This window comes from Balaenoptera borealis, assembly GCF_965194805.1.
Source record: "Balaenoptera borealis genome assembly, chromosome: 2".
In the NCBI taxonomy this organism is placed as follows: domain Eukaryota; kingdom Metazoa; phylum Chordata; class Mammalia; order Artiodactyla; family Balaenopteridae; genus Balaenoptera; species Balaenoptera borealis.
The window spans coordinates 125,763,973-125,789,907 of record NC_138867.1 but is presented as its reverse complement, the minus strand read 5'-3'; the positions used below and the strand labels follow the sequence as shown (position 1 = coordinate 125,789,907).

General features: G+C 41.1%; 1 protein-coding gene and 1 long non-coding RNA gene across 12 annotated transcripts in view; one reads left to right on the top strand and one right to left on the bottom strand.

Annotated features, from left to right (window-relative positions):
* LOC309624596 overlaps nucleotides 1–25,935 on the bottom strand; it is a 467,785-nt gene that overhangs the window by 18,820 nt on the left and 423,030 nt on the right. The window lies entirely within an intron of this gene.
* The window catches only part of JAKMIP2 (janus kinase and microtubule interacting protein 2), a 197,235-nt gene that overhangs the window by 115,619 nt on the left and 55,681 nt on the right, over nucleotides 1–25,935 (top strand). For all 11 annotated transcript variants that reach the window (XR_014242000.1, XM_082382685.1, XM_082382683.1 and 8 more), the window contains 2 exons: nucleotides 12,911–13,186; nucleotides 24,387–24,884. Coding sequence is in view for 10 of the 11 variants with exons in the window: in XM_082382685.1 (XP_082238811.1) it covers nucleotides 13,058–13,186; nucleotides 24,387–24,884 (627 nt within the window). In the remaining variant the exon portion in view is untranslated. The remainder of the gene's footprint in view (nucleotides 1–12,910; nucleotides 13,187–24,386; nucleotides 24,885–25,935) is intronic.

Below are 25,935 nucleotides of genomic sequence, written 5' to 3'. Positions count from 1 at the left end.
AAAAACAAACCCAAAACAATTAAGAAAATGGTCATAGGAGCATACATATCGATAACTACCTTAAATGTGAATGGATTAAATGCTCCAACCAAAAGACACAGGCTCGCTGAATGGATACAAAAGCAAGACTCATATATATGCTGTCTACAAGAGACCCACTTCAGATCTAGGGACACATACAGACTGAAAGTGAGGGGATGGAAAAAGATATTCCATGCAAATGGAAATCAAAAGAAAGCTGGAGTAGCAATATTCATATCAGATAAAATAGACTTTAAAATAAAGAATGTTACAAGAGACAAGGAAGGACAATACATAATGACCAAGGGATCAATTCAAGAAGAAGATATAACAATTATAAATATATATGCACCCAACATAGGAGCACCTCAATACCTAAGGAAAATGCTAACAGCTATAAAAGAGGAAATCAACAGTAACACAATAGTAGTGGGGGACTTTAACACCTCACTTACACCAATGGACAGATCATCCAAACAGAAAATTACTAAGGAAACAGAAGCTTTAAATGACACAATAGACCAGATAGATTTAATTGATATTTATAGGACAGTCTATCCAAAAACAGCAGATTACACTTTCTTCTCAAGTGCACATGGAACATCCTCCAGGATAGGTCACATCTTGGGTCACAAATCAAGCCTTGGTAAATTTAAGAAAATTGAAATCATATCAAGCATCTTTTCTGCCCACAAAGCTATGAGATTAGAAATAAATTACAGGGGGAAAATGTAAAAAACACAAACACATGGAGGCTAAACAATACGTTACGAAATAACCAAGAGATCACTGAAGATATCAAAGCGGAAATCGAAAAATACTTAGAGACAAATGACAATGAAAGCACGACTATCCAAAACCTATGGCATGCAGCAAAAGCAGTTCTAAGAGGGAAGTTTATAGCAATACAATCCTACCTCAAGAAACAAGAAAAATCTCACATAAACAATCTAATGTTACTCCTAAAGGAACTAGAGAAAGAAGAACAAACAAAACCCAAAGTTAGCAGAAGGAAAGAAATCATCAAGATCAGAGCAGAAATAAAAGAAATAGAAATGAGGAAAACAATAGCAAAGGTCAATAAAACTAAAAGCTGGTTCTTTGAGAAAATAAACAAAATTGATAAACCTTTAGCCAGACTCATCAAGAAAAAGAGGGAGAGGACTCAAATCAATAAAATTAGAAATGAAAAAGGAGAAGTTACAACAGACACCACAGAAATACAAAGCATCATAAGAGACTACTACAAGCAACTCTATGCCAATAAAATGGACAACCTGGAAGAAATGGACAAATTCTTAGAAAGGTATAAGCTTCTAAGACTGAACCAGGAAGAAATAGAAAATATGAACAGACCAACCACAAGTAATGAAATTGAAACTGTGATTTAAAATCTTCCAACACACAAAAGTCCAGGACCAGATGGCTTCACAGGTGAATTCTATCAAACATTTAGAGAAGAGCTAACACCCATCCTTCTCAAACTCTTCCAAAAAATTGCAGAGGAAGGAACACTCCCAAACTCATTCTATAAGACCACCATCACCCTGATACCAAAACCAGACAAACACACTACAAAAAAGAAAAATTACAGACCAATATCACTGATGACTATAGATGCAAAAATCCTCAGCAAAATACTAGCAAACAGAATCCAACAACACATTAAAAGGATCATACGGCATGATCAAGCGGGATTTATCCCAGGAATGCAAGGATTCTTCAATATATACAAATCAATCAATGTGATACACCATATTAACAAATTGAAGGATAAAAACCATATGATCATCTCAATAGATGCAGAAAAAACTTTTGACAAAATTCAACACCCATTTATGATAAAAACTCTCCAGAAAGTGGGCATAGAGGGAACCTACCTCAATATAATAAAGGCCATATATGACAAACCCACAGCAAACATCGCTCTCAATGGTGAAAAACTGAAAACACTTCCTCTAAGATCAGGAGCAAGACAAGGATGTCCACTCTTGCCACTATTATTCAACATAGTTTTGGGAGTCCTAGCCATGGCAATCAGAGAAGAAAAACAAATAAAAGGAATCCAAATTGGAAAAGAAGAAGTAAAACTGTCACTTCAGATGACATGATACTATACATAGGTAATCCTAAAGATGCCACCAGAAAACTACTAGAGCTAATCAATGAATTTGGTAAAGTTGCAGGATACAAAATTAATGCAGAGAAATCTCGTGCATTCCTATACACTAACAACGAAGGATCAGAAAGAGAAATTAAGGAAACAATCCCATTCACCATTGCAACAACAACAACAAAAATACCTAGGAATAAACCTACTTAAGGAGGTAAAAGACCTGTACTCAGAAAGCTAAAAGACACTGATGAAAGAAATAAAAGATGACACAAAGAGATGGAGAGATATACCATGCTCTTGGACTGGAAGAGTCAATATTGTGAAAATGACTATACTACCCAAAGCAATCTGCAGATTCAATGCAATCTCTATCAAATTACCAATGGCCTTTTTTACAGAACTAGAACAAAAAAATCTTAAAATTTGTATGAAGACACAAAAGACCCCGAATAGCCAAAGCAATCATGAGGGAAAAAGAATGGAGCTGGAGGAATCAGAGTCCCTGACTTCAGACTATACTCCAAAGCTACAGTAATCAAGACAATATGGTACTGGCACAAAAACAGAAATATAGCTCAATGGAACAGGATTGAAAGCCCAGAGTTGACACCTATGGTCAACTAATCTATGCCAAAGGAGACAAGGATATACAATGGAGAAAAGATAGTCTCTTCAATAAGTGGTGCTGGGAAAACTGGACAGCTACATGTAAAAGAATGAAATTAGAACACTCCCTAACACCATACACAAAAATAGTGCTGAGTGCTGAGTGAAATTAAACTTGGGAGTATGTTGAATAGCAGCAAGGATCATGAAATCTCAGAATATGGCTTAAATAAAAATTTAGTTAACTTTATTGTTTATTTAACTGTTATACCAAGCTTTAACGTTTGCCTGAAATCAAAACAGCCATTCAGGTGCTTGCACAAAGCAAAGGAAATTTCCCATAATAAACCGTATTATGAATCATCTTTGTTGAAATTGTGAAATATGTTCCTCATTCTCAGTATTTTCCTTGGATCTGGACCAGTGTTCATTAAATTGAACTTCATGGTGGTCATTGTGACAGGTACTATGAGTACAAAGATGAATGAGACAGTTTCACCCTCAAGTGGGACTCAGTCACCTAAAGAATAACTATGATTTAAATGAATTATGGCCATAGCCTGCTAAATGTGCTTTCTACATCTGTGTTTACCCCTTTAGTCCATTCCATCCTCAACTGCCAGAGGACTTACTAAAACCAGAATGTGATCAAGTCAGTCCCCTGTATGAAACTCTGGTGACTACACACTGCTGTGGGGATGAAGTCCAAACCCTTTAACATAATTTATACTGTTCTCTACCAACTGTTCCCTGCTTACGTCTCCAAGTTCATCTCTGAAGTTTTCCCATTTTTTTTACCAAGTTCTTGCCTATATTTTTCTCCAGAGCATCATTTATACTCTTTTTTACCCCTGGCCCTTCCTACTCAGTACTCCCTCTATCTAGAACATTCTTTGTTCCTACTCTAACCCTTAGCTGGCTGATTCTTTCTCATCTTACAGATCTTTGTTATATATCACTTTTCCTAAGTCTTTCCTGAACCACCAAAATGCCTGTGATTCCTTTCTCTTTTCATGTGTGCAGTTTTCACACTGCATGAAATCGCTGATTCCTCCTCTGGGAAGGACGGGACCCTGTCCCTCTTGCTTAGCACAGATACCCCCCCTCCAGATGTTTCACATACATTTGTGAATTGATGAATCAATAAATTAAGGAATGAGTGCTGAATACTATAAGTGTCTTTAAAGTGAAAATAGAAACCTAATTGAAGGAATAATTTATTCCACACAGGAGAGGGTGAAGAGGTGTGAAAGAAAGTGATATGAGATGACATTGGATCTGGCCCCAAAATATGAGTAGGATGGAGTTCACCAGAGATTTGAGGAGGAAAAAGAAAGCCAAACAAGGAACTGCATTAACAAAGTTTGTAGAGCAGATTAGTTCTGGAAGAATCCTACTTGCTTTGGATTTCAATTTAGACATCATTTCTACCAAGCCTTCCTGACAACCCCCCTTAAAGAGGTTAGACGTCTCTTGTATGTGTGCTGAGAGCTCTTTTACTGTATATTTCATGAAGTATATTTCTAATATGAAGATTTAAACCTGAGATCTAAAAAAAAAATCCATCAGGAATAATAAATTTTGCTTGTATTTATATTACATTCTTTCGTATGAAAAATTTAACCTGTTGACTAAATAATTTGTAGTAATAAAATAATTGCTATTATTATTATGTGATAAAGAGGGTAATTCGGTGGAAGAATAGGAGAGGAAAAAAGTAACACAAAGAACTATACAAGCCTGACGCATCCCAATCCTGAAGATGCATAATAGCCACCATGTTGAATGTTAGCATTTCAGATCCATTTTCTTCTAACAGACGTATAAAGGGTTAAGAGTCTTTTGACCCCATAGCCACACCACCACATTCCCTTTATATAGGAAAACTAGAACTCCAGGATTGGACTGGCTTATATAGCAGCTCCCCTCCTTTATATGAAATTGCTGTGTTAGGTTCATGAATGCACAGTTCATGAATGTGTTTTCCTGCATAAAGAAGGGTTTAACATTTCTCTGCAGGTCACTGGGAATAAAGTAAGTTTAATTCATTCATTTTAAATACTAACAACATCTGACTCTAAAGCATCATCTTTGGAAAAGAAGTGGGGGAAAGACTTAGACAAGCTAGCAAGGTTTTGGTGCAGTGGACATATCCAAATGTTAGTTATGGAGAAGTGTTGCATACACATGAACTCTAGCTATTTTATATTACAGTTGCTTTTCAAATCATAATTCAGAGGCAACAGCCTTATTGGAAACTCTTAAGATTAATATCGTCTTGTAGCTTAGGGCAGAACCAGCTGCAAAGCCAAGACTCCTGGGAACACTGGCCCTGCCAATGCAGGTCCCGTTTTGCCAAAAGCATAAGCATGAATTGCTTTAGTCTTTTCAGGGATCTCTGAGCTTTTCCTAGTCCGTCTTTTTAACACAAAGGAATGATAAATTGTTTCTTCTTCCCTTAAAATCTAAGCTGGCTTTTCCTGGATAGTTAGGTCCTAGAAAAATAATAATAATGATAATGATAATAATTTCTAATCATTTTTACACACTTTAGTTCATTTATTCCTTGCAAGAGCTCAGTGAGGTAAATATATCCCTTTCCAAATTTTACAGTAATGGAACAGAAGTTTAGAGAGTTTAACTAATTTCTCAAGTATATACATCTAGAAAGTTTGACTCAAAACCAATTTTTCTGATTTCAAATCTCAAGCTTCTAACCACTACATCCCATGATTCTATTTTTTTAAGTCCCCACTGACATTTTTATGCCTTTGCCACCTCTTTAGCCTACCCACAACCAGAGTGGAATCCTGCCCTTTCTTCCAGTAAGTGTTATTATAGCTAAGAGGCTTTGGAGACTGACAGATGTATATTTGAGTTGCAGCTCTGCCATTTCATAGCTGTGTAATTTTTTTCACGTTAACTTCTCTGAGCCTCAGTTTTCTTATCTAAAAAAGTAGTATGAGTAAATATCTGAAAGGATTAGTTGGGATTGTTAATGGGGATAATTTTGTGTACCTAAAGTGGTTGTACCTTAGCACAGTGCCTGGCCCAGAGTAAGAACTCAATAAGGTAGGCAGGATCATTCAGCATCACCATCATTCAGGCTCAGCTCACATGCCACCTTGTCTGTTGTCTTTATGCGTTCTCAGTCCACTGTAAGCTACCCCAACAGCATTTACCAACTGTATCATCCACCGCATTCTAGAATTCGTTTTCTCTCTACAGATGTTCGTCTCTTGCCTCCTCCTCTCGGCCAGAAGCTAGTGGAGGGTGGGAATGATGCTTACAGTTTTTAACCTCTATGAAAAGCCAAGAATAAATAGAATATATAGTGCCTATATTTTCTTGACCACATTTTTGATAAAGAATTGTGTGATATTTTAGGATGTGAGAGGCAGTAGAAAATGTAGCTGGACATCATATTAGGATTTCTAGGCTAGTTTTACTTTCCTGGACAGACTATGCAACCAGGATTATAACCAAAGAACAGTAGCGTAGATTCATCATATTTAAATACTGATTAATTGATTGAATAAATGTTTCTAATGTCTTGATTTTAATCTTGAAGTGTGTGTCTTAAAAAAAGAATGATGCTGAATGGAAATTTTTTAAAAATTTATTTTATTGAAGTATAGTTGATTTACAATGTTGTGTTAATTTCTGCTGTATAGCCAAGTGATTCAGTTATACATATATATATATATATATATACATTCCTTTTCATATTCTTTTCCATTATGGTTTATCACAGGATATTGAACATCATTCCCTGTGCTATACAATAGGACCTTGTTGTTTATCCATTCTATATATAATAGTTTGCATCTGCTAATTCCAAACTCTCAACCCATCCACCCCACCTCCCTCCCCCTTGGCAACCACAGATCTGTTCTCTATGTCTATGAGTCTGTTTCTGTTTCACAGATAAGTTCATTTGTGTCATATTTTAGATTTCACATATGTGATATCATATATATTTGTCTTTCTCTTTCTGACTTACTTCACTTAGTATGATAATCTCTAGGTCCATCCATGTTGCTGCAAATGGCATTATTTCATTCTTTTTTATGGCTGAGTAGTATTCCATTGTGTATATATACCACATTTTCTTTATCCAGCTGAATGGAAATTTTAAAATCTGGAAATTTTGTTATAAAAAATAGACACTGAGTTTCCCTAAACTCTAAAAGACATAAAAAGGCTACAGCTGGGAACAGATGATCCCAAGATTATTTCAAATGCAGCGTACTACTTCTAGTCTCCAAGAAGTGGTACCTGAGGAGAAATCATGGTGGGGAAGGAAAGAAGCTTCATCTATTTGTGTTAATGTCACTCTCCCTTCTCTGTGGTCTCTCTCTCAGGGGTTTTGTGCCAGTGCCTAAATAAGTCTGTAGAGAACCAAGAATATGAATGGCTTTTTAATATTTGAGGGCTTCCATAAGTGTGACACTTGAATTATCATTATTTTTGTGTATCCCTTGTCATTCTTACTCAATTTAAGCATCTTGAGGACAACACCTATAGGCTATTTTGTTTCTACCACCTTAGCCAATAGTTGAAATTGAAAGCACTCAATAAATGGTAACTCTCATATGTCATGAGCTGTGTTAGAAGATCTCTTACATTCTTTTATGTAATTGTCAAACAATCCAAAGCAATAGTTCTATATACTCCCACTCCTCTAGCCCCCATTTTAGAGATGAGGAATATTGACAGCTAGAGAACTAATGATTTATCCGAGATCCACATCTACTGAACACATAGGTGGAATTTAAACTCAGGTCTGTCTGACTCCATAGTCCATACTCTTAACCAGGAGTTCTCAGGGACACCTGTGCATCAGAATCACCTGGCAGCTACTATATCAAAATCTCTAGATTGGAGCTCCAATCACTAAAGCTCTCCAATAGATTTTAACACAACCAGACCAAAGATTTGGGAAGCTTTGTTCTCAAACACTACACTGTATTTCCTCCTCAATAAATGTCTACTGAATGAATGAATGAATGATGACTATAACTCTTCCATTGATAATATATTCCGACATTAAGATTTGCTCTCAAGCAATGGTCCTTATTTTAAAATGCAATTGCTCCTGAGAGCCTGTCTCTAAATTTTCTGATATCTTTGTCAGAGACTTGGTTGCAGAGAAATTCAGCCTTGGTGGCTATGGGAGGTATCTGATTAAGGACAGGGTAGGACCAGAGGATAAGCTAAAATTCTCACCTTTGGTGCCTCACCGCATTGCCTGAGGCTAGCACTACCATCATTGCAGCTAAGAGCTGGAAACCTAGGGATCACTTAAAATTCCTTCAAGTTTTTTTTTTAATTAATTAATTTATATATATATATATATATATATATTTTTTTTTTTGGCTGTGTTGGGTCTTCGTTTCTGTGCGAGGGCTTTCTCTAGTTGCGGCAAGCGGGGGCCACTCTTCATCGCGGTGCGCGGGCCTCTCACTATCGCGGCCTCTTTTGTTGCGGAGCACAGGCTCCAGATGCGCAGGCTCAGTAGTTGTGGCTCACGGGCCTAGTTGCTCCGCGGCATGTGGCATCTTCCCAGACCAGGGCTCGAACCCGTGTCCCCTGCATTGGCAGGCAGATTCTCAACCACTGCGCCACCAGGGAAGCCCTCAAGTTTTTTTAAGTTATGAAGCCGTCTCCCCATGCCCACCCCCCCACCAGGATTGGCCCTTAGTTGAACAAGTCTTCTGTCCCTCCTCCAGATCATCTGCTACATCAGATGTTATCAGCGACAAGGGCTCTGAGGGTGGCCCAGAAACATTCCATCTGTGTGCAGTGATCCCTTCAAGCTCTCCTTTATGCTCTGGAGCATGCTCCTTTGAGGGGTGATGTCCCTCTGCATGTGGCAGCCTTTCTTGAAGGCTGACCTCAGACTGCTTAAGGAAAGGCAGCACAAGTGCCCATCAACTGATGAAGGGATAAATAAAATTCAGTTTCAACCATACAATGGAATATTATTCAGCAATAAAAAGAAATGAAATATTGATACATGCTATATTATGGGTGACTCTTTTGAAGTAGAAGAAGCCAGTTAATAAAAAAAAATCCACATATTGTATGATTCCATTTATACAAAATATCCAGAATAGACAAATCTATGGAGAGAAAAAGTAAATTAGTGATTGCCTGGGTTGGGAGAGTTTGGTGGGCAATGGGAAATGACTGCTAATAGGTATGGGTTTTCTCTTTGGCATGATGAAAAGTTCTAAAATTGATTGTGGTAATGGTTGTGCAGCCTTGTAAATATGCTAAAAAACTGAGTTATGAATTTTATGATATGTGAATTATACCTCAATAAAGCTGTCCAAAATGGGGAGGGGGCAGCACAAAGCAACAGAAGCATTTTAGTGAAATTATATATGAGAATCATGAGATTGCCAGGCACCCATCACAACTGGAAAAGACTTTGGAAAGTTGCTCTCCAACAGAGGGGTATGTAGGGCCATACGTATGAACAGCTGCTTGCCTTAAGGTATCTATAAATTGATTCCATCCTCAACTTCCTGTGATGCTTTTTTCTCTCCTGAACATGTCTAATTTATTAATCCTATTCTTTTTTCCAGCTCTTATGGGATGAAGTTCACAATAATTCCCAGACTAGAAATATATGAAGTCAGGCACATATTTTATATTTTTTGAAAGGATTATAAATTAAAATGTAAAATATGGCTGTTGCTTTGCACATTCTTGCTGCAAGCAATGACAGAGAGCTGGTACTCGTTATTTACAATGGGACAGAAGAATGTAATGTTTAAAAGTAGGACGTGATTCCATCAAAGTCTCCATGTGACAGAGCTGCCACCTCCTTTTTCATCCCCATGGCCATGGCCCCATTTAGGGCTGCATTATTTCTCGCCTGGACCATTGAAGCAGGCTCACTAATTTCCTGCCTCCAGTCTCTCCCTCCTTAGTAACTCATCCTCCATCACACTGCTGGAGCTACCTTTCTAAAATGCAAATATGAGGCAGGCTAGCCCAGGGTACACACCTTGGGTCTCAGTTTCAAACTGCCTGGATTTGAATCTGGGCCTCACCAGCTTTCCACTCAGTCCTCTTAGGCAAGTTACTTAATCTTTCTGTGAATCATTTTATTTCCCCACCCCCCTATTTTTAGTGAGGATTAGATGAGAGCAGTATTTTAATTGCTGAATCCAATGACAGGCTCATGGCAATCAGTCACTGTAAGCTTTTATTATTATTACACTTATATTCAAAGGCTGCTGTGTTTCTCCATTTCTACCTAATGAAATCTAATCATTATGAATTAAATTTAATCATCGATTATTCAGGAGCCTGTGAAATCTAACCCCAGCCTCTCTTCTCCCAGTTCACAACCTTCTCTACATACATCAATTGTGTGGCTCCATGTTTTTCTCAAGTTCCTTCCTCTGCCGTTTGAGTATCTCCAGTTAGAAAAGCCCATTCTTCATTCAAGATGACGATATGGCCAGGAAGTGACTGGGAAGCTTTTCCCAAACTGCCCTTTCCTCTGTGTTGTGACAGCACCATAGGGGTTTGAGAGAAGTTGACCAAAGTGAGATATATTTTATAGGTAAAACAAACCAGACTTCCTAGTGGACCGGATAAGGGAAATAAGGGATAAAAAAAAAAAAAAAAAGGATGATTTCTAAGCTTAGATCTGGAATAACTGGGAATGTGCTGGTGCCATTTATTGATATGGGAAAACTTGGGAAGGATAAGGTTTTTGAGGAACTAGTAAAAAAGACCTCTGTGTTAGTTAGGTTAGGTTTGAGATACCAATTGGATGTCCAAGTGGATTTGGTAAGGAAGCAGTTGAATACATGAGTCTGGGGTGTGGGGAATGGTCAGGGCTATGGATATAGCACTGAGAGTCATAACTGTATAGGTGGGGCCAGTAGAGATAACCTGGACGAAGCCCTGGGGACCAGCAACATCTAGAGAGCAGCTAGAGGAAGAGAAACCTGTTAACTGTATACGTGTGAGTTTACTCACCCAGAACCTGCTTGGAGTTAAGTACTATCTTACTTATCTTTGTGCCTAGTGGTGTTTGTCATACAAATTTTCAATAAATGCTTGTTGAATTCATTTCAATTCTAAAAGCAAAGAATGGTAACCACTTAGAAGTCTCCCAGCCATACACTTTAATGATTCCACAACATGCGCAAAACAAGCATGAAGGACAACTCCAGCATCTAGCCGAGGGTGGACTATGGTGGACGGGTCCGTGACGGCTGGAGACAGTTGGATCCAACTTCCTAACCTTTGCCTATCCCCTTTCCCTAGGGACAGTCTCCAAAGGGCATGGCCCCAGTGCTCATGGATAAATGGCAGAAAGCCCAGGATCCCAGCATGGTCCTCAAGGCTGAATACGAGGGGTCTTGGTAGAGCAGCAGCTGCTAGAACATATGGGCCATCAGCAGGAATTCCCCTTAGTTCTGGACTGAAACGCCTAGATGTACACAATACTCAATTTTCTGAAAGGTTGCATGGGAAACTCTCTAGTATCTTCTTTATCTAGTCATGTTTTTTTGCATTGACTCTAACAGTTTAGTATTCATATTTTTCTTACCTCCTTGTTCCTATGACACATTTAAGAATTTGTAAATCAAGATACATCTCTCTTTTTTCCTCTCCTCTTTCTACTGTTCTGACTAGGCCTTCATCATCCTTCACCTTGGCAAGTTTAATAGCCTTCTATCTGGTCTCCCTGCCTTCATTCTCTCCCCCACTCTGCCGCCAGAATAACCACGCCAAAGTACTGCTCTATTAGGGCATCTACCTGCCAAGAGCTCCTGCAGCTTCCTTGTTACTTACTGAAAAATAAATAAATAAATAAAAGGTTCCAAAATTCTAAGGATGGCATACCAGGTCTCCCAGAATCTATCATTTCCAGGCAACTTTCCAGCATTAATGCCCATCAGCCATATCCTGGGTTGTAACTAATCAGGCCCCCATTTCCCCCAAAATAGTTACTATGCTTTCTGTTTGCTGTATGTTGGCACCTGCTATTTCCTTCACCCAAGGTTCACCTGTTTCTCCACCTGTTACAATCCTACCCGCTCCTCAAGTTCCAGGCAATGCCACCGTCTTCAGGGAGCCCTCCTTACTCCTTACTTCTCTCTTGAGAAGGAAAAGTTCTTGTCTATATTTTTGAAACAACTAGTGTTTATTTCTTTACGGCAGTTATCAGATAGATGATGGTGATTATGATGAAGATATAGATAGATAGATAGATAGGTAGATAGGGATAAAAGTTTGTTGTTGTTTTTGCCTTGGAAAGCTAACACTTTCAATTTCAACATACTGTACTTAGCACAACATATACAAGCCTATTGACTAAATGAATAAGTGAGTGACCCAATTAACTCAGCATAATTAATCCCCACTTCTCCCAGTTTATCCACTGTATAATTCTAGATCTTTATGCATCAGATTTTCTTAAAGTTGGGTCTCTCTGTAGGGTGACCATAGGTCATCACATAGGTGACTTCCTTTCACAAATACTAATTAAGTGCCTGGTATGTCCCAGGTCTTGTGATGGATTCTGAGAAGCAAGTTGTAAATACAAACACATTCCTGCTCTTACAAAGCTTACAGATTATGGAGGTGACCACACTTGAATAACAAGGGCATGTATTAACCTGTGGGTAAGGTGGGAGGCTTCGGGGAGGAACTGATATGCCAGCTGAGACCTGATGGAGTCACAAAGGTTAGTCAGACTAACCTGTCTGTGTGGCAGCGTGTGAGGATGAGGATATGGGGAGGACCATGTGAGGAGGCTGGGCAGAGGATGGAGAAAAATGAAAAGTCCTTATGGGAAGAGAGGAAGAATCAGAAAAAGACATTCCTTACGGCCAGGGTATAAGTGAGTGATGTGGAGGAGGTGAGGCCTGGAGAATGGGCAGGTTCAGGCATAAAGAGCACTCTGAGATGTGAAAGATATACTCATACATGTATTCATAGGTCTTTGAAGGGTTTTAAGCAGGGTGTTGACATGACCAGACTAGCCCTTTGGAAAGCCGGCCCTAAATTGATGCACCAAGTGGACGGGAGCTCTCGGGAGGGGGCTCGCGCAGGTGGCTCAGGCTGAGTGCCTGGCGGGCACATGGCCCAGGTCTTGGTCACAGCGGTAACTGCTGTCTCTGCCTCTCCCAGGGCTTCTAGGACAGCGGCTGAGGAGACCTTCCCGAGGGGCAGCACGCAGTAGTTGCTGAGCCATCGCGCCCGGGAGAAGCAGCAGTAACATGGCAGCCCCTGCTTGAGAGGAATTAAACACCAACAGACTCCATTCCGAAAGGAACCATGTCCAAGAAAGGGCGAAATAAGGGCGAGAAGCCCGAGGCGCTCATTGTCGCCCTTCAAGCTGCCAACGAAGACCTCAGGACCAAGCTCACAGACATCCAGATAGAGCTGCATCAAGAGAAGTCCAAGGTGAGTGGGGCTCCCCGAGGCTGCAGCCTGGGAGGCTCTGGCCCGGCTCTGCCCGCTGGCCTGCCTCAGTGGGCTCCTGTCTGCTGGTTGCCAGAGAGGGCAATAACCCCTGGACAGGGGGAGATTCCCTGTGTGTGGCAGGAGGGAGTTGAGCACAGGATACACAGAACATGAGAAAAACCTGCCCGTGGGGCTGAGCTCTGCCCCCCCAGGGGGCCAGATGTAAAAATTGAGACCACACCTGCCCCCACCAACACCTCTGGACACTTAATAGGCATACGGCCTTGGGTAGGTTCCACCCTTGCCCTCTGTAGTCATTTCCCCTGTGGCATTTCTCAGATGTGTCCCTGGTGTCACTCCACTGCTCAGAACCCTGCAAAGGCTTCCTGCCTCTCAGTCACAGGACTTTCCCCACCACTGCAGGACTCTCCCTCCAGCTGTCTCCCAGGCCCATCTCCCACTGCTGTCCCCCAGATCACTCTGCTTCAGCCTCTTCGCTGGAGCAGGAGACATACGCCCATCACATTTGGGCCTTTGCCCTTGTTCTTCCCCAGTCAGCGGCATGCTCCTTCCTCACCTCCTTCAGGTGTCAGCTCTAGTACAAGCATCTGACCACAGTGTCCAAAACAGAGCACTTCCTGGACCCACGTACTCCCTAAGGCCTGCCTCTTCTTGATTCATCTCAGAGCAATTTCTATGTTTATTTATTCACTTGTTTAGTGCTTCTCTCTCCCCAGTCAAGTGCAATCTCTATGACAACAGAGTCTCATCTTACCTCTCTATTCCTAGAGCCTAGATAAATGTCCAGAACTGAAAAGCTCAACATATATTTGTTAAATGAGTAGATGAATGACATGACCGAAAGGTGATTTCTTCCCTATACCTTAGCTTCTTCATCAGTCACATACTGTTATCCTGTAGAGCTGGGATGAGGTTTAAGTTAGACAAGTACAAAAAGGAGTTATGCGGAGTACATGAGAAAATTCATGTCAGATGCTCAGAGAGCAAACTCTGAAAAAAAAATTCATAGTAATATCTCTTCTAAAATGCTGTATGCTTGAGTCAGTTGCTAACTAGACTTAAGAAAGTCTCTTTACTTCTCTGAATCTCATCCCTTAAATGAATATGCTAACACTTATCTTACTAGAGTGGTATGGATATCAAACAGGGTCATGGACAGGAAAGCATTTTGAAATATGTGGCAGGCATAAGACATTTTTGCAAACTAGAGACAACCAGGTCAGCATAAAGTTGCCTTAAAGAGATAACGCTTTGTGCAGTAAGGAAATGTTCTTGATCAAGCTATAGATCACAAACCAACAGATATCTGTATTCTTTTTAATCTACCTCTTCTTCTTTGACATTACTATTACATTTTAATTAGTTATTTTCACCCAAATCTATTTCTTCTGGTTTGAGCAATAATAAAGCTTGGATTGGCCAAAGCTCCTGGCCTCCTGTCTCAGCTAAGCCTTGACCTTGGATAACCAGACCCCAATGTAAAGTTTGTGAAGGATATTATAGTTTCCACGAAGCTAAAAGGAATGTGATGTCCAAAAACGAAAACAAACAAAGAAACAAACAAAACCCAAAAACTTTTGTGTAAGAGTCAGAAAACCAGAATATTGTCTTCATCTCTCCTTGGAGACAAATTTCAGTGTTTCAATACCTCGATCTGTAATTCAGTGACTGAATCTGTTTCTCCATATCTGTGTCCCTCAAGCATCACTGGGCATTAGAATAACCTGAGGGAACTTATTAAAAACTGAGATCCCTGGGCCCACAACCCAGGGATTCTGATAAAGTAGTTGGGTTAAGGAGCAGGACTGCAATTCCAGCAAACAGTCCAGGCAATCCCCATGGAGGTGGTTCTCTGCCTTCACGTTGACAAACACTCCACTCCATGCTTCCTTCCAGGTTGACAATCTATAAACATTTCATTGGTTTTAACTTTCCCTGGGGCAACATAACATTTCAAGGGAGGCAGACTCCTTTAATTGTAGAAACAACAGAATGACAAACTACCTTCACGGGAAGAAACCTATCCATCTAAAGACCTGCAACCATAACCTGCCGCTGATTTACAGAGAGCAAACTCATGAGATTTTAAAGAGGCCGAGGCCCGACAGACCACACCCTGCCATTTTCCACACATTCAAGCCTTTTAAAAGGAGTAACTCTTGACCGCAGACAGAGCTGTTTATCCTGCCTGTTTATCCAGGGCCTGGCCCTGGGGTCTAAGCCAGCAGGTCAGGGGTAATCTCCCTTTCCTCTGACAAGAGACGAGAAGCCAGACCCTGGAATAAAAGCACTGCCCTATTGTCCCCTTTGCTGCCCCCTCCCCAGTCTCCCTCTCCGCGGCAGTTAATTACAATCCCAGCACAGGGGTGACAGCAAAGCCTCACCGCCTGTCAGCAGCATTCCCCAAAGAGCAAAGGGAATTTAGAGGGCAAACAAGTCATAAAGCAGTTTTATTAAAATAAATACGATTGTGTTTCCAAAGGCCCAAGCTTTAAGAGAGAGAATATGAACAATGCCAACATGTGAATTCACACTCTCAGTTTGGCTCCAAGGCCATGATGATAAAATGACAATTTAGCCACTGGGGAGTGGACTAGCTAAAGAGCGGAAACCTTTGGAGCGATGGGGCATTACTCATTTTTCCAGAAAGACAAATCATCCCATTGACATTTGCAGAACACATTGTAGTAGAGCAGAGTCACAAATGCTATACTTTTTTGAATGTTTACTATCTGTCACACACCGTAAGAACTGCATTTCCTCCTGACATAATCCCAGCTCTTTCTCTTAGCGCCTGAGTGACCCTGAGCAGGTTATGAAATCCCTCCGCATCTTCCTTTCCTCATCTGTCGTATGGGATAATAGTCGTGTTTACTTCCTAAGTATGTGTGTGTTATTTTTTGAGGAGTTAGTGTCAAACATGTTGTGTTATAATTCAGTTATCTCACTTCATCCTCACTATCATTCTCTGAGGTGGGCATTGTTGTGATCCACATTTTACAGATGAGGAAACCGAGGCTCGGTGAGGTAAAGCAATTCACCCAGAGTCACATGCTAGTCGGCGACAGAGCTGAGTCTTCAACTCCCCTTCTCTCTCCTCCCAAGCCAATGCTCTTTTTTTTAAATATGTTTTTTCCCCAGTTTTATTGAGATATAATTGACATATCACATTGTATTTGCTTTAGGTATACAACGTAATGATTTGATATATGTATAAATTGTGAAATCATTACACAATAAATCTAGTCAGTATCGGTCACCTCACATAGTTACAAAGTTTTGTTTTCTTGTGATGAGAACCTCTAAGATATACTCTCCTTGCCACCTTCAAATATTGTTAACAGGATTGTTAACTATAGTCGCCATGCTGTACATTACATCCTCAGAACTTACTTATTGTATAACTGGAAGTTTGTACCTTTTGACCCCCCTCGCCCATTTCTCCCATCTCCTACATCCTGCCTCTGGCCACAACCGCCAGTCCATTCCCTGTATCCGTGAGCTCTAATTTTTTTTTTTTTTTAGATTCCACACGGTATCTGTCTTTCTCTATCTGACTTATTTCACTTGGCATAATGTTGCAGATGACAGAATTTCCTTCCTTTTTATGGCTGAATAACATTGTGTGTGTGTGTGTGATATATCACATTTTCTTTATCCATTTTACATCAGTGGACACTTAGGTTGTTTCCATGTCTTGCAAAGCCTATGCTTAAAATATGTGAAGGTCTGGAAAATACTGAAAAGTTTAGGCAGAGGAAGAGAGAATGTAAGAACTTTTCTTTACACTATTGTGCAAAATTTCAAAGGGAGAAACAAAGTGAGAGAGGGAGTGGGAACATACCCCTATCCTTCTCCCACAGATGCGTGCATTTCCACTGCAGGGAAATGAAACAAAAATACTAGACACAGTCAACTTCTGGTGAGTAGAAATTATCTAAAAGTTACGCCAATCGCTGATAGGAATAACCATGCAGATAGGTAGGTCATCTTGACTGGACTCCAGGCATAAGGGCCAAGAGGATATAACTGTGAAGAGCCTGTGGTGGATAGGAAAGAACACAAGGTGGGGTCTTTTTTTAAAATTAATTAATTTATTTATTATTTTCTTATTTTTTTGGCTGCGTTGGGTCTTTGTTGCTGTGCGTGGGCTTTCTCTAGTTGCGGCGAGCGGGGGCTACTCTTTGTTGTGGTGCGCGGGCTTCTCATTGTGGTGGCTTCTCTTGTTGCGGAGCACGGGCTCTAGGCACGCGGGCTTCAGTAGTAGTGGCTCGTGGGCTCTAGAGCACAGGCTCCGTAGTTGTGGCGCACGGGCTTAGTTGCTCCGCAGCATGTGGGATCTTCCCGGACCAGGGCTAAAACCCATGTCCCTTGCATTGGCAGGCGGATTCTTAACCACTGCGCCACCAGGGAAGCCCAGGGTGGGGTCTTTACGCTGGATGATCTTGTCATTTCTGGGCCTGCACTTGTGCATCTATAAAACGAGCAGATTGTAGACAACATAAAAGAGCTAAGGTCCTTGCAAAACGGTCGGGATTAGTTAGGAAAGGAAACTGCTTTAGCTCTTCGGGACCCTTCCCTGACCACCGAATTAGATGACACTGTTCCCCTAGTTCCATGTACTCTATCACATCGCCCTGTAATACTTTCATCACAAGACTCTGTACTGTCTGAAGTTATGTTATTCGTTTATTTGCTTGTTTATTGCCTGCTGCCCCCACCCCAATGAAATATATGCTTCTATGGGTAAGAGACCATGTCTGCTTAAGGGATCCCCTAAGTAAGGTATCCCCAGAGCTTGCATTGCTGCCGGGCATGTAGGAGACATGTCCTACTTGCTGAATGAATTTCCATGGTTCTTTTTAAGACATTCCCAACAACCCCAAGGGATAAGTGCATTATAGTATTTATTTAGGTGGGCAACCCCAAGCTTGGGTGGAGAAAGTATTTCCACCCAGGTCTGTTTTTCTTAGAGCAGCACTGAGCCATTAAGCCATGGTATTTCCCTGTCTGTCTGCTCCGTGGACACCATGATCCGCTGCTCAGGGTGTGTAAGCACACCAGGGATTGCTGTGAGATGTGAAATCCACCCACCCGATTCCCCAGGGTTTGGTCTTCTCCCTCAGAGGCAGCCTGCAGCTAGGGTGAACCCCACAGGCACAGAGGGGATGAAGCAGGAGCAGAGGACCGGGCTCCAGGGGTAGGGGCAGTGGGGCAACAGGCCTGGGATGCAGGCTCTGGGAGGATTCGGCTCCAGACAGCACTTGCCACCTTGGACAGCCCTGTAGACTGCCAAGCAGTCCTCACAAGAGAGCCTGGGACGAAGGCAGCATGCGATACTATTCTGATTTCACTGAGAAAGAAAATGAGTTCTAACCATGTAACTCATTTGCTCCCAGTGACACAGCTAGTAGAGCAGCCAAAATGGGAATTCCCATCTTCTCTGAGGCAGTGATCAAGGTAATGCTGTCTTATTCCACCGCACTCTGTTGCCTCCAGGGCACTCTCAGAAAACCAGCCAACCTTCTCTACCCTCAGGCTAGTACTCTAGAGCTTCCAGGTTCAGGGACCACACTGCGCATCCAGTATTTCTTGCTTTCTGCAAATTTAGTTTTATTTTCAGGAAGCCTAAGTAGCTAAAAGCAAGAAATGAAAAGAGAGAAGCTTCTATTACTTCCCCAGCCTGTATAAAAAAAAAATCTCCCTTATGGATCAAGTTCCTGTGGCGGCAGCCTTTCCCTCTTCACATCTCCTGTTGGAGAGTTACTCAGTGCCCACGAAAATCCCTGCCAGCCTACCGTGAGTTTAGATCTCCAGCAACATGCGATGCAGATAATCCAAGCTGAACCTTTTGCTAGCTTGTCTTGTCTTGATAACCTCTCAACCCTCCTTATCTTCGACAGGCTGTCCAATGTTTAATCCTAGATTTCTAAGGTCACATTAAAGCTCAGACACCACCCTCTTTATCTTGGCAGAACTTAACAGTGGCATTTTTCAAAGGCCAGAACAGAATGAGGACAGAAGAAGAAAATCTAATGTGAGGCCTGGGAGGGCTAGTCATGAATTTTCTTCCTTCTGTCATAGTGGAAGCTTTCCCCAGCCGGATTAAATTTTCCTAATGATCTTTATTTATTTTATTTTTATTTTTGATAACACCTCTGGGGTAAAAGGGATATGGGAAGTGTACCATTCAAAGCTCTGTTCAGTGCTCACCCCCTGGCCCTGTCCCACCCCACTCCCAGTCCTTCTTCGTACACATAATCCAGGTGTCTTCCCAGTTAAGATTAGACGCCACCAGGGGACTCAAGACATCTTGAGGAAAATGTTATCTTTGAACATCTCTTTCTATTAGGAAAATAGTTGCTATGGTCTTGATAATGTAATAATAGTAACATTCGTCTTACTACCATAATATGGGTATTTAGATTTATGTTGTTGTTGGTATTAGTATACCATTGCATGATATAATATTAATATATGCTATAATGTTCATCAAAATTAATATCTAGTATCTACCATGTATTAATAATTATTAACCTCCCATGTGTTCCAGCCTTTCCAAAGGACTTTTGCTACATTATGGAAGTCAGTCCTCGCAACAATCATATGAGAAGGATATCACCAATTCTAGTTTACACATGAGACTGAGGCTGAGTCAGGGGCCCCAGCGTGCCCAAGGTTTCAGAGCAAACTAGGAGATCTGGGATCTGACCTGACCTGGCTCCTGGCCCACACTGGACTCTGCTCAGCCTTCTTTATGTTGTGCTTATGTAGAGCCTGTTTCCCTCTTTTCTCATCAGAAATTCAGGTGCAACAAATACTACCTACATCATAGAGCTGCCTAGGAGGTTAAATGTACTGATAGGTGTAAAGCCTTTAAAAAATTACCTAACCCATACATAGTAAGTTAAACCCTCAATGAATGCTTACTCTTTACGTGATCGAGCTGAAATTTTTCTCTATAAAACATTTCCACTAACAAAATTGATTCTCTCTCCAATCAACTAAATAATTTTTTCCATTTCAAAGTATTATCATCTTCACACTTTTTCACTGTTACTCAAGGGTAGTTCTTCATCTTGTCGTATACTCATTCTCATGATTTACATTAAGATACTAAGATCTGTTTCCTTAGTGGTGCAATCTAAGCTGCAAATAATTTTCAGAAAATGATTTTACTACAAAATTTCTATTGGTTCTTTTTTCCTCCCAGATGTCAGTCACATTCTTTGTATCTCCTTCACAGTGAAACTCTTCTCCCAAGCCTAAAAAAATCATACCTAGAAATCCTGCCAAAAATGACAGCTTCCATGACAACCAAAATAAGCAGACATAAAAAAATGCCAAATGTAATTCAATACCTTTGAATTTTCTTTGAGTTCTATGGATTCCTTTTATGTGATAGACAAAAAGGCCAGTGTTAGTTTTGTCTTCATGCTGGAATATATTTCCCATACACCTGTATTTTCACTTTTTTTTTCTTTTTCATTCATTTCCTCTCCAGTCTATACTAATCTAAAAGATTAGTGTTTATAAATAAATTTGAGAGAAATTACAGAGTCACAAAGTGGTACAATCTAATGCACCTGCAGAGAATCTGACAAATAATTTTAGATCAAGAGTATCTCCTCTTATATCCAATAATAATATTATTACCTTACATTTTATAGTACTTTACAGTTCAAGCTACTTTCCCATTCACTATCTAATTTAATCCTAAAAATAATTCTTTTACAGGTATTTTTAAAATTGTAATCAAAGATCCTCAGGATAAAGCAACCTTCTTAGAGACAGCAGATGATGAAATCAAAATACAAACCCAGAATTCATTACCCTTTATCCATTTTCACTACAACTTTTTATTGTTTTAGGAAGAGTTGCTAAAATTCCCTTAGTAACTTGTTACCTATCAGCTTTTAATGGTCATGATACTGTTCCAAATGCCTAAGGAACATAAATAGTCCTGCTGAAATTGAAGATGATCAGTTTCCTATCATTCAAGCTAAAGTTAACTTCCCCAAGGTCCTAGATGGAAGGTAAATTACAGAGTTTCTAAATCAGTGAAAAATAAGGCCCCTCTTGTCAAAAAGTGCATTATCTAAAAGAAGAATCAGCAAACATTTTCTGTGAAGGGCAAAATAGTAAATATTTTAGGCTTTGTGGGCCAGACAGTCTCTGTGGAACTACTCAACTTCATTCTAGCGTGAAAGCAGCCATAGGCAATATGGAAATAGATGGGCCTGGTTGTGTTCCAATAAAACTTTATTAACAAAGACTGGGGGTGGGGCAGGAAAGATTTGACCTATGAGCTGTTGTTTGCCCACTCATGGTCTAGAAGATACTTCTTCAGTTCATTGTAGAAAAATGGAAAGTTAGATTTAGGTTTTCATCACTGAAGCACTGAGAGAAACATCAAACAGAGGACAGGCAAACATTATATGTTAGGGGTTTTTTTGTTTTATTGTTTTATACAGGGAAGGGATGGATGAGGGCTGCTCTGGGTAACAGTGCAAGCCTATGTTCTCTAAAACGTTGACAGGATATATTATTCCTGCCTCTGGTTACGAGGCTAGCCAGGGAAACATATTGGCTTACATTCTTTAATTCCACACATACTCTTTGTCTTCTTATCGTGTGTTGTGCTGACAACCATTGGGTAGACAAAGATGAACAAGGCTCACTGGCAGCCTTCTAGGAGTTTCCAGTCTGAGGTGAGGTAGGAGAGGAGGTGGTGAGGACAGACAAGTATGTAAAAAAAATACAGCATAAAGAAAAATGTGGAAGAGACCAGTAAGGAGGTATTAGCAAACTGCACTGAGAAGACAAATGCAGGAGAAATAAGCTTGGTCCTGGGTGATCAGGGTGTCATGATCAGAGAGGGTGACATTTAGTTGGGTCATGAGGAATGAAAGGATCCCAAAAGGAGCTGAGGGAAGGGCAGGTCAGGAAGAAGAAACTCAGGTAGGCACACAGGTACAGCGATGTAGGGCATGTGCAGAAAATAGGATAATCCCCCGTGCCTGGAGAGGTAGAGTGAGGAGTTGACATGGGAGCTGGAAGTCCAACCAAGTCTTCTGAGAGCTGAAAGATGCAGCTGACATGTTGGGATTTTATTCCCCAGCAGAAAGGAGTCCTGGCACATAAATCAGATCATAACAGGACTTTACTAAGAGAATGTCAGCAGCAGTGTGAAGAAAGTTCGGTTCATTAAATGAACCTCCAAGAACTCTGGAGCAATGCTGTCCAAAAGAGATATAATACGAGCCACAAACGCAAGCCACATATGTGATTTTAAAATGTCTTATGACCACAATTTTAAAAAGTAAAACTAAACAGAATTAATTTTAATAATATACTTTATTTTACCTAATTTATCCAAAATATTATAGTTTCAACATGTAACCAATGTAAAAATTATTAATGAGATATTAATGTTTACCTCATACTAAGTCTTCAAAATCGGGTATGTATTTTACACTTAGGGCAGGGCTCAATTCAGATTTTCAATATTGCAAGTGCTCGGTGTGGCTAGTGGCCACCGCATGGGACAGCACAGCTCTAGAACATATGAACTAAAGGGTATCCGGGAGGGGACCTGAGCCTAGGCTGGAGGCAAGACCCAAGGACAGTCATTTGGGGATGCCCGGCTGCATATTTTGCCAAGTCTCCTTGTGCCCTGAGTTCTTTTAGAATAACCTACATGGGAATAATTGCTGTGCCTTTAAAATAAAATATTCATAAAATGCCATGTGGACTTAGAAAATCCTGTTCTAGCTAAAGGTAGGTAAACTGTTAAGGTAAGTGAAATCTCAGACACTTTACATTATAATTACAATGGCTTCAATAAGGAATTTGGATCTTAATACTTTTCAGCTGGAAGGGCTCTTAATTATTTTATGAAACGTTCTAAATTTACAACTGGCAGAGACTCAGTATCACTCACCTAGATATTACTCCTGGGGCTGCCCAGTTCTTCCCTTTTTCCAGGTTACTGTGTGGGTGTATGTGTGTGCGTGTGTACGTGCAAACGACAGAGACAGAAGAACAAAGAAAGGCAGGCAGCAGAGATGAGGAGGGGGGAGGAGGACAGTACAACAAGAGCCTGGTGAGGCTTTTTTAAGCTACAAATGCTGGGGCCCTACCCTGATCTACTGAATCAGAGACGGACTCACAGCCAAATTAAGGTAGTGCCATTGCTAATCTATGAAGAGACCTATATTATCATTAGAAATAGTACAAAACACAGGAGAATTTTTTAAACCAGAATACCTGACAGGTGAAAAGATGAGAGGGAATACTTTATTAAATTCCTTGGAGTGTTGGCTTAGGTGGGAGAGAGAGGGAGATAAGAGTGCGGGGTAGTGAAGGATGCAGACACCCATGTAGCAGAAATAACAACAGCCACTGAACGCCTTTAGCACAGGGCCCTGCACTGCAGGGTTTTGAGCTGGTGTGTGTGGATCTGTAATAATTTTGGGGGTGGAACCAAGTTGCCATAGTAAGAAAGGTAAGGTTGAGGACATATCAACTGTCTTCATTTCTCACTTCCCCCTTAGCAGCAATTAGCTTCTCTTCCAAAAAAAAGGGGGCAGAGGAATATTTTATACTATCACTTTAGGCACCAATTTATTAGCCTGATCATAACATTGAACTGTGGACCAACCTGGGCGTCCCGGTACACTCACATTTAGCAGTTTGGACCTTGCTAGGGATGTGTAGTCTAGAAAGCTCTCCAGGTGATCTGTTTCGAACTCCTCACCGGGGTGAAGACTATTATAGTACCGCTTCCTAATTTTAATGTGTACACCAGTCACCTGGGGATTTGTTACACTGCAGGCTCTGATTCCTAGGTCTGGGATGGAACCCTTGCATTTCTGACAAGCCCCTGGGTGACGCCTGTGCTGCTTGTCTGCAGACCACACAGAACAGTAAGGCCCCAGAACATCAACTATTTGTCTGAATAAAGTAACGTGAGCACCCTCGGGTATTTCCTCCTTTCCCACTGCATTCCCAGCATTAAAAGGCCTGTGGTTCCCCTCGCTCCTTCCACAGGGGGCTGGAATTTGAAAAGAGACGAGGCATGAAGAGATTACAGGGGTCTGAGCTGCCAGTCCTGCCTCGGAGCACGCCTGACTGATGAGGCTCACCTCTTTTCATCCTTTCCCCTCTCTGCCTCCAGGTATCTAAACTCGAGAGAGAGAAGACTCAAGAAGCCAAGAGGATCCGTGAGCTGGAGCAGCGCAAGCACACGGTCCTGGTGACGGAACTCAAAACCAAGCTCCACGAGGAGAAGATGAAGGAGCTGCAGGCCGTGCGGGAGAATCTCATCAAGCAGCACGAGCAGGAAATGGCCCGGACAGTGAAGGTGCGGGACGGGGAGATCCAGAGGCTCAAGTCGGCGCTGTGTGCGCTCCGGGACGGCAGCAGCGACAAAGTAAGGACAGCGCTCACCATCGAGGCCCGCGAGGAGGCCCGGAAACTGTTTGATGCAGAGCGCCTTAAGCTCTTACAGGAAATTGCGGACCTGAAAACGGCCAAGAAGCAGGTGGATGAGGCGCTAAGCAATATGATCCAAGCGGATAAAATCAAGGCTGGGGACCTCAGGAGTGAGCATCAGTCCCACCAAGAAGCCATCTCCAAGATCAAGTGGGAGTCGGAGCGGGATATTCGGAGGCTGGTTAGTAACCCAGGGCAGAACCATTCTCTTTCCAGGCTTCAGAGCGCTGTGGGGTTTGCTTTTTCAGGTGTTTTTCATGAGCGGATTATAAACAGTGCCCTCCTTCTGTCTAGTGCTATGGCCAAGATACAAGATAGGTCAATAGATAAGTAGATGCGCCCAGGCCAAAGTTGGCATTGTAAAAGGTAAAAGATTTTGGAGTCACCTTTCTCATGAAAACTGGTTTCTTCCAGCCCCACGCGTATGGAGAGTATGGGTTTAATGACTCCTGTTTTCTTGGATGTCCATGGAAATATTCTGAATTATGAACTCTTCCAAAATCAGCATGTTTTGTAGGCTTGCCATTTATAAAATGTTTTGGGGTTTTTACAGGGGAAAGGGAAGTTTCTTTGGCTTTCAAGGGCTCTGAAAATGGCAGCCACTGGGAGCTTCCTCTGGGATTCACCTGTCTTCTCTCCAGGAGCCGTGTCTGAAAGCAAGAAATAGAGCTATAAAACCGCTAGTCATTTTACAAATGGATCTTCTTTCCCAGAATAAACAGGGGCCATTCAAAATAGGGGCCATTATAATTCTTAAATTGGATGTCATTCCTAAATAGCTTATTTGCTATTACAAATTTCCAAGACTTACTTCAACCCCTGCTGAGTTGAGTCTTTCTTTTTAATATGTATGACCAAAAGCCACGTCAGTCTCTCACTATGCTTAGAAGTAAAACAAATAGAATTATTGTGTGAAAGCCATAATGTTTCAGATTGGCCTTGTCTTAGAAGTATTTATATGCATCTATATTCAGAATGTTTAGCATTAGTTATATCTTGGTTATATATTAACTATCACCTGTTCGAGTGTACTTTATGCTTCTCTAAAAATATTTTCTTAGGAAAAACTACACTTTCCTTCTTGTGTGTGCCAGGTCTAAGCATTTATATTCTAAGAATTCCAATTATGTTCCTTAGACGATATCTCTAGGATTTCAATTTTATGTAAAAAATGGTTATCGTAGAACATTTTAGAAAACTAAACATGTGATTTTCTTTGTACTGCAATACAG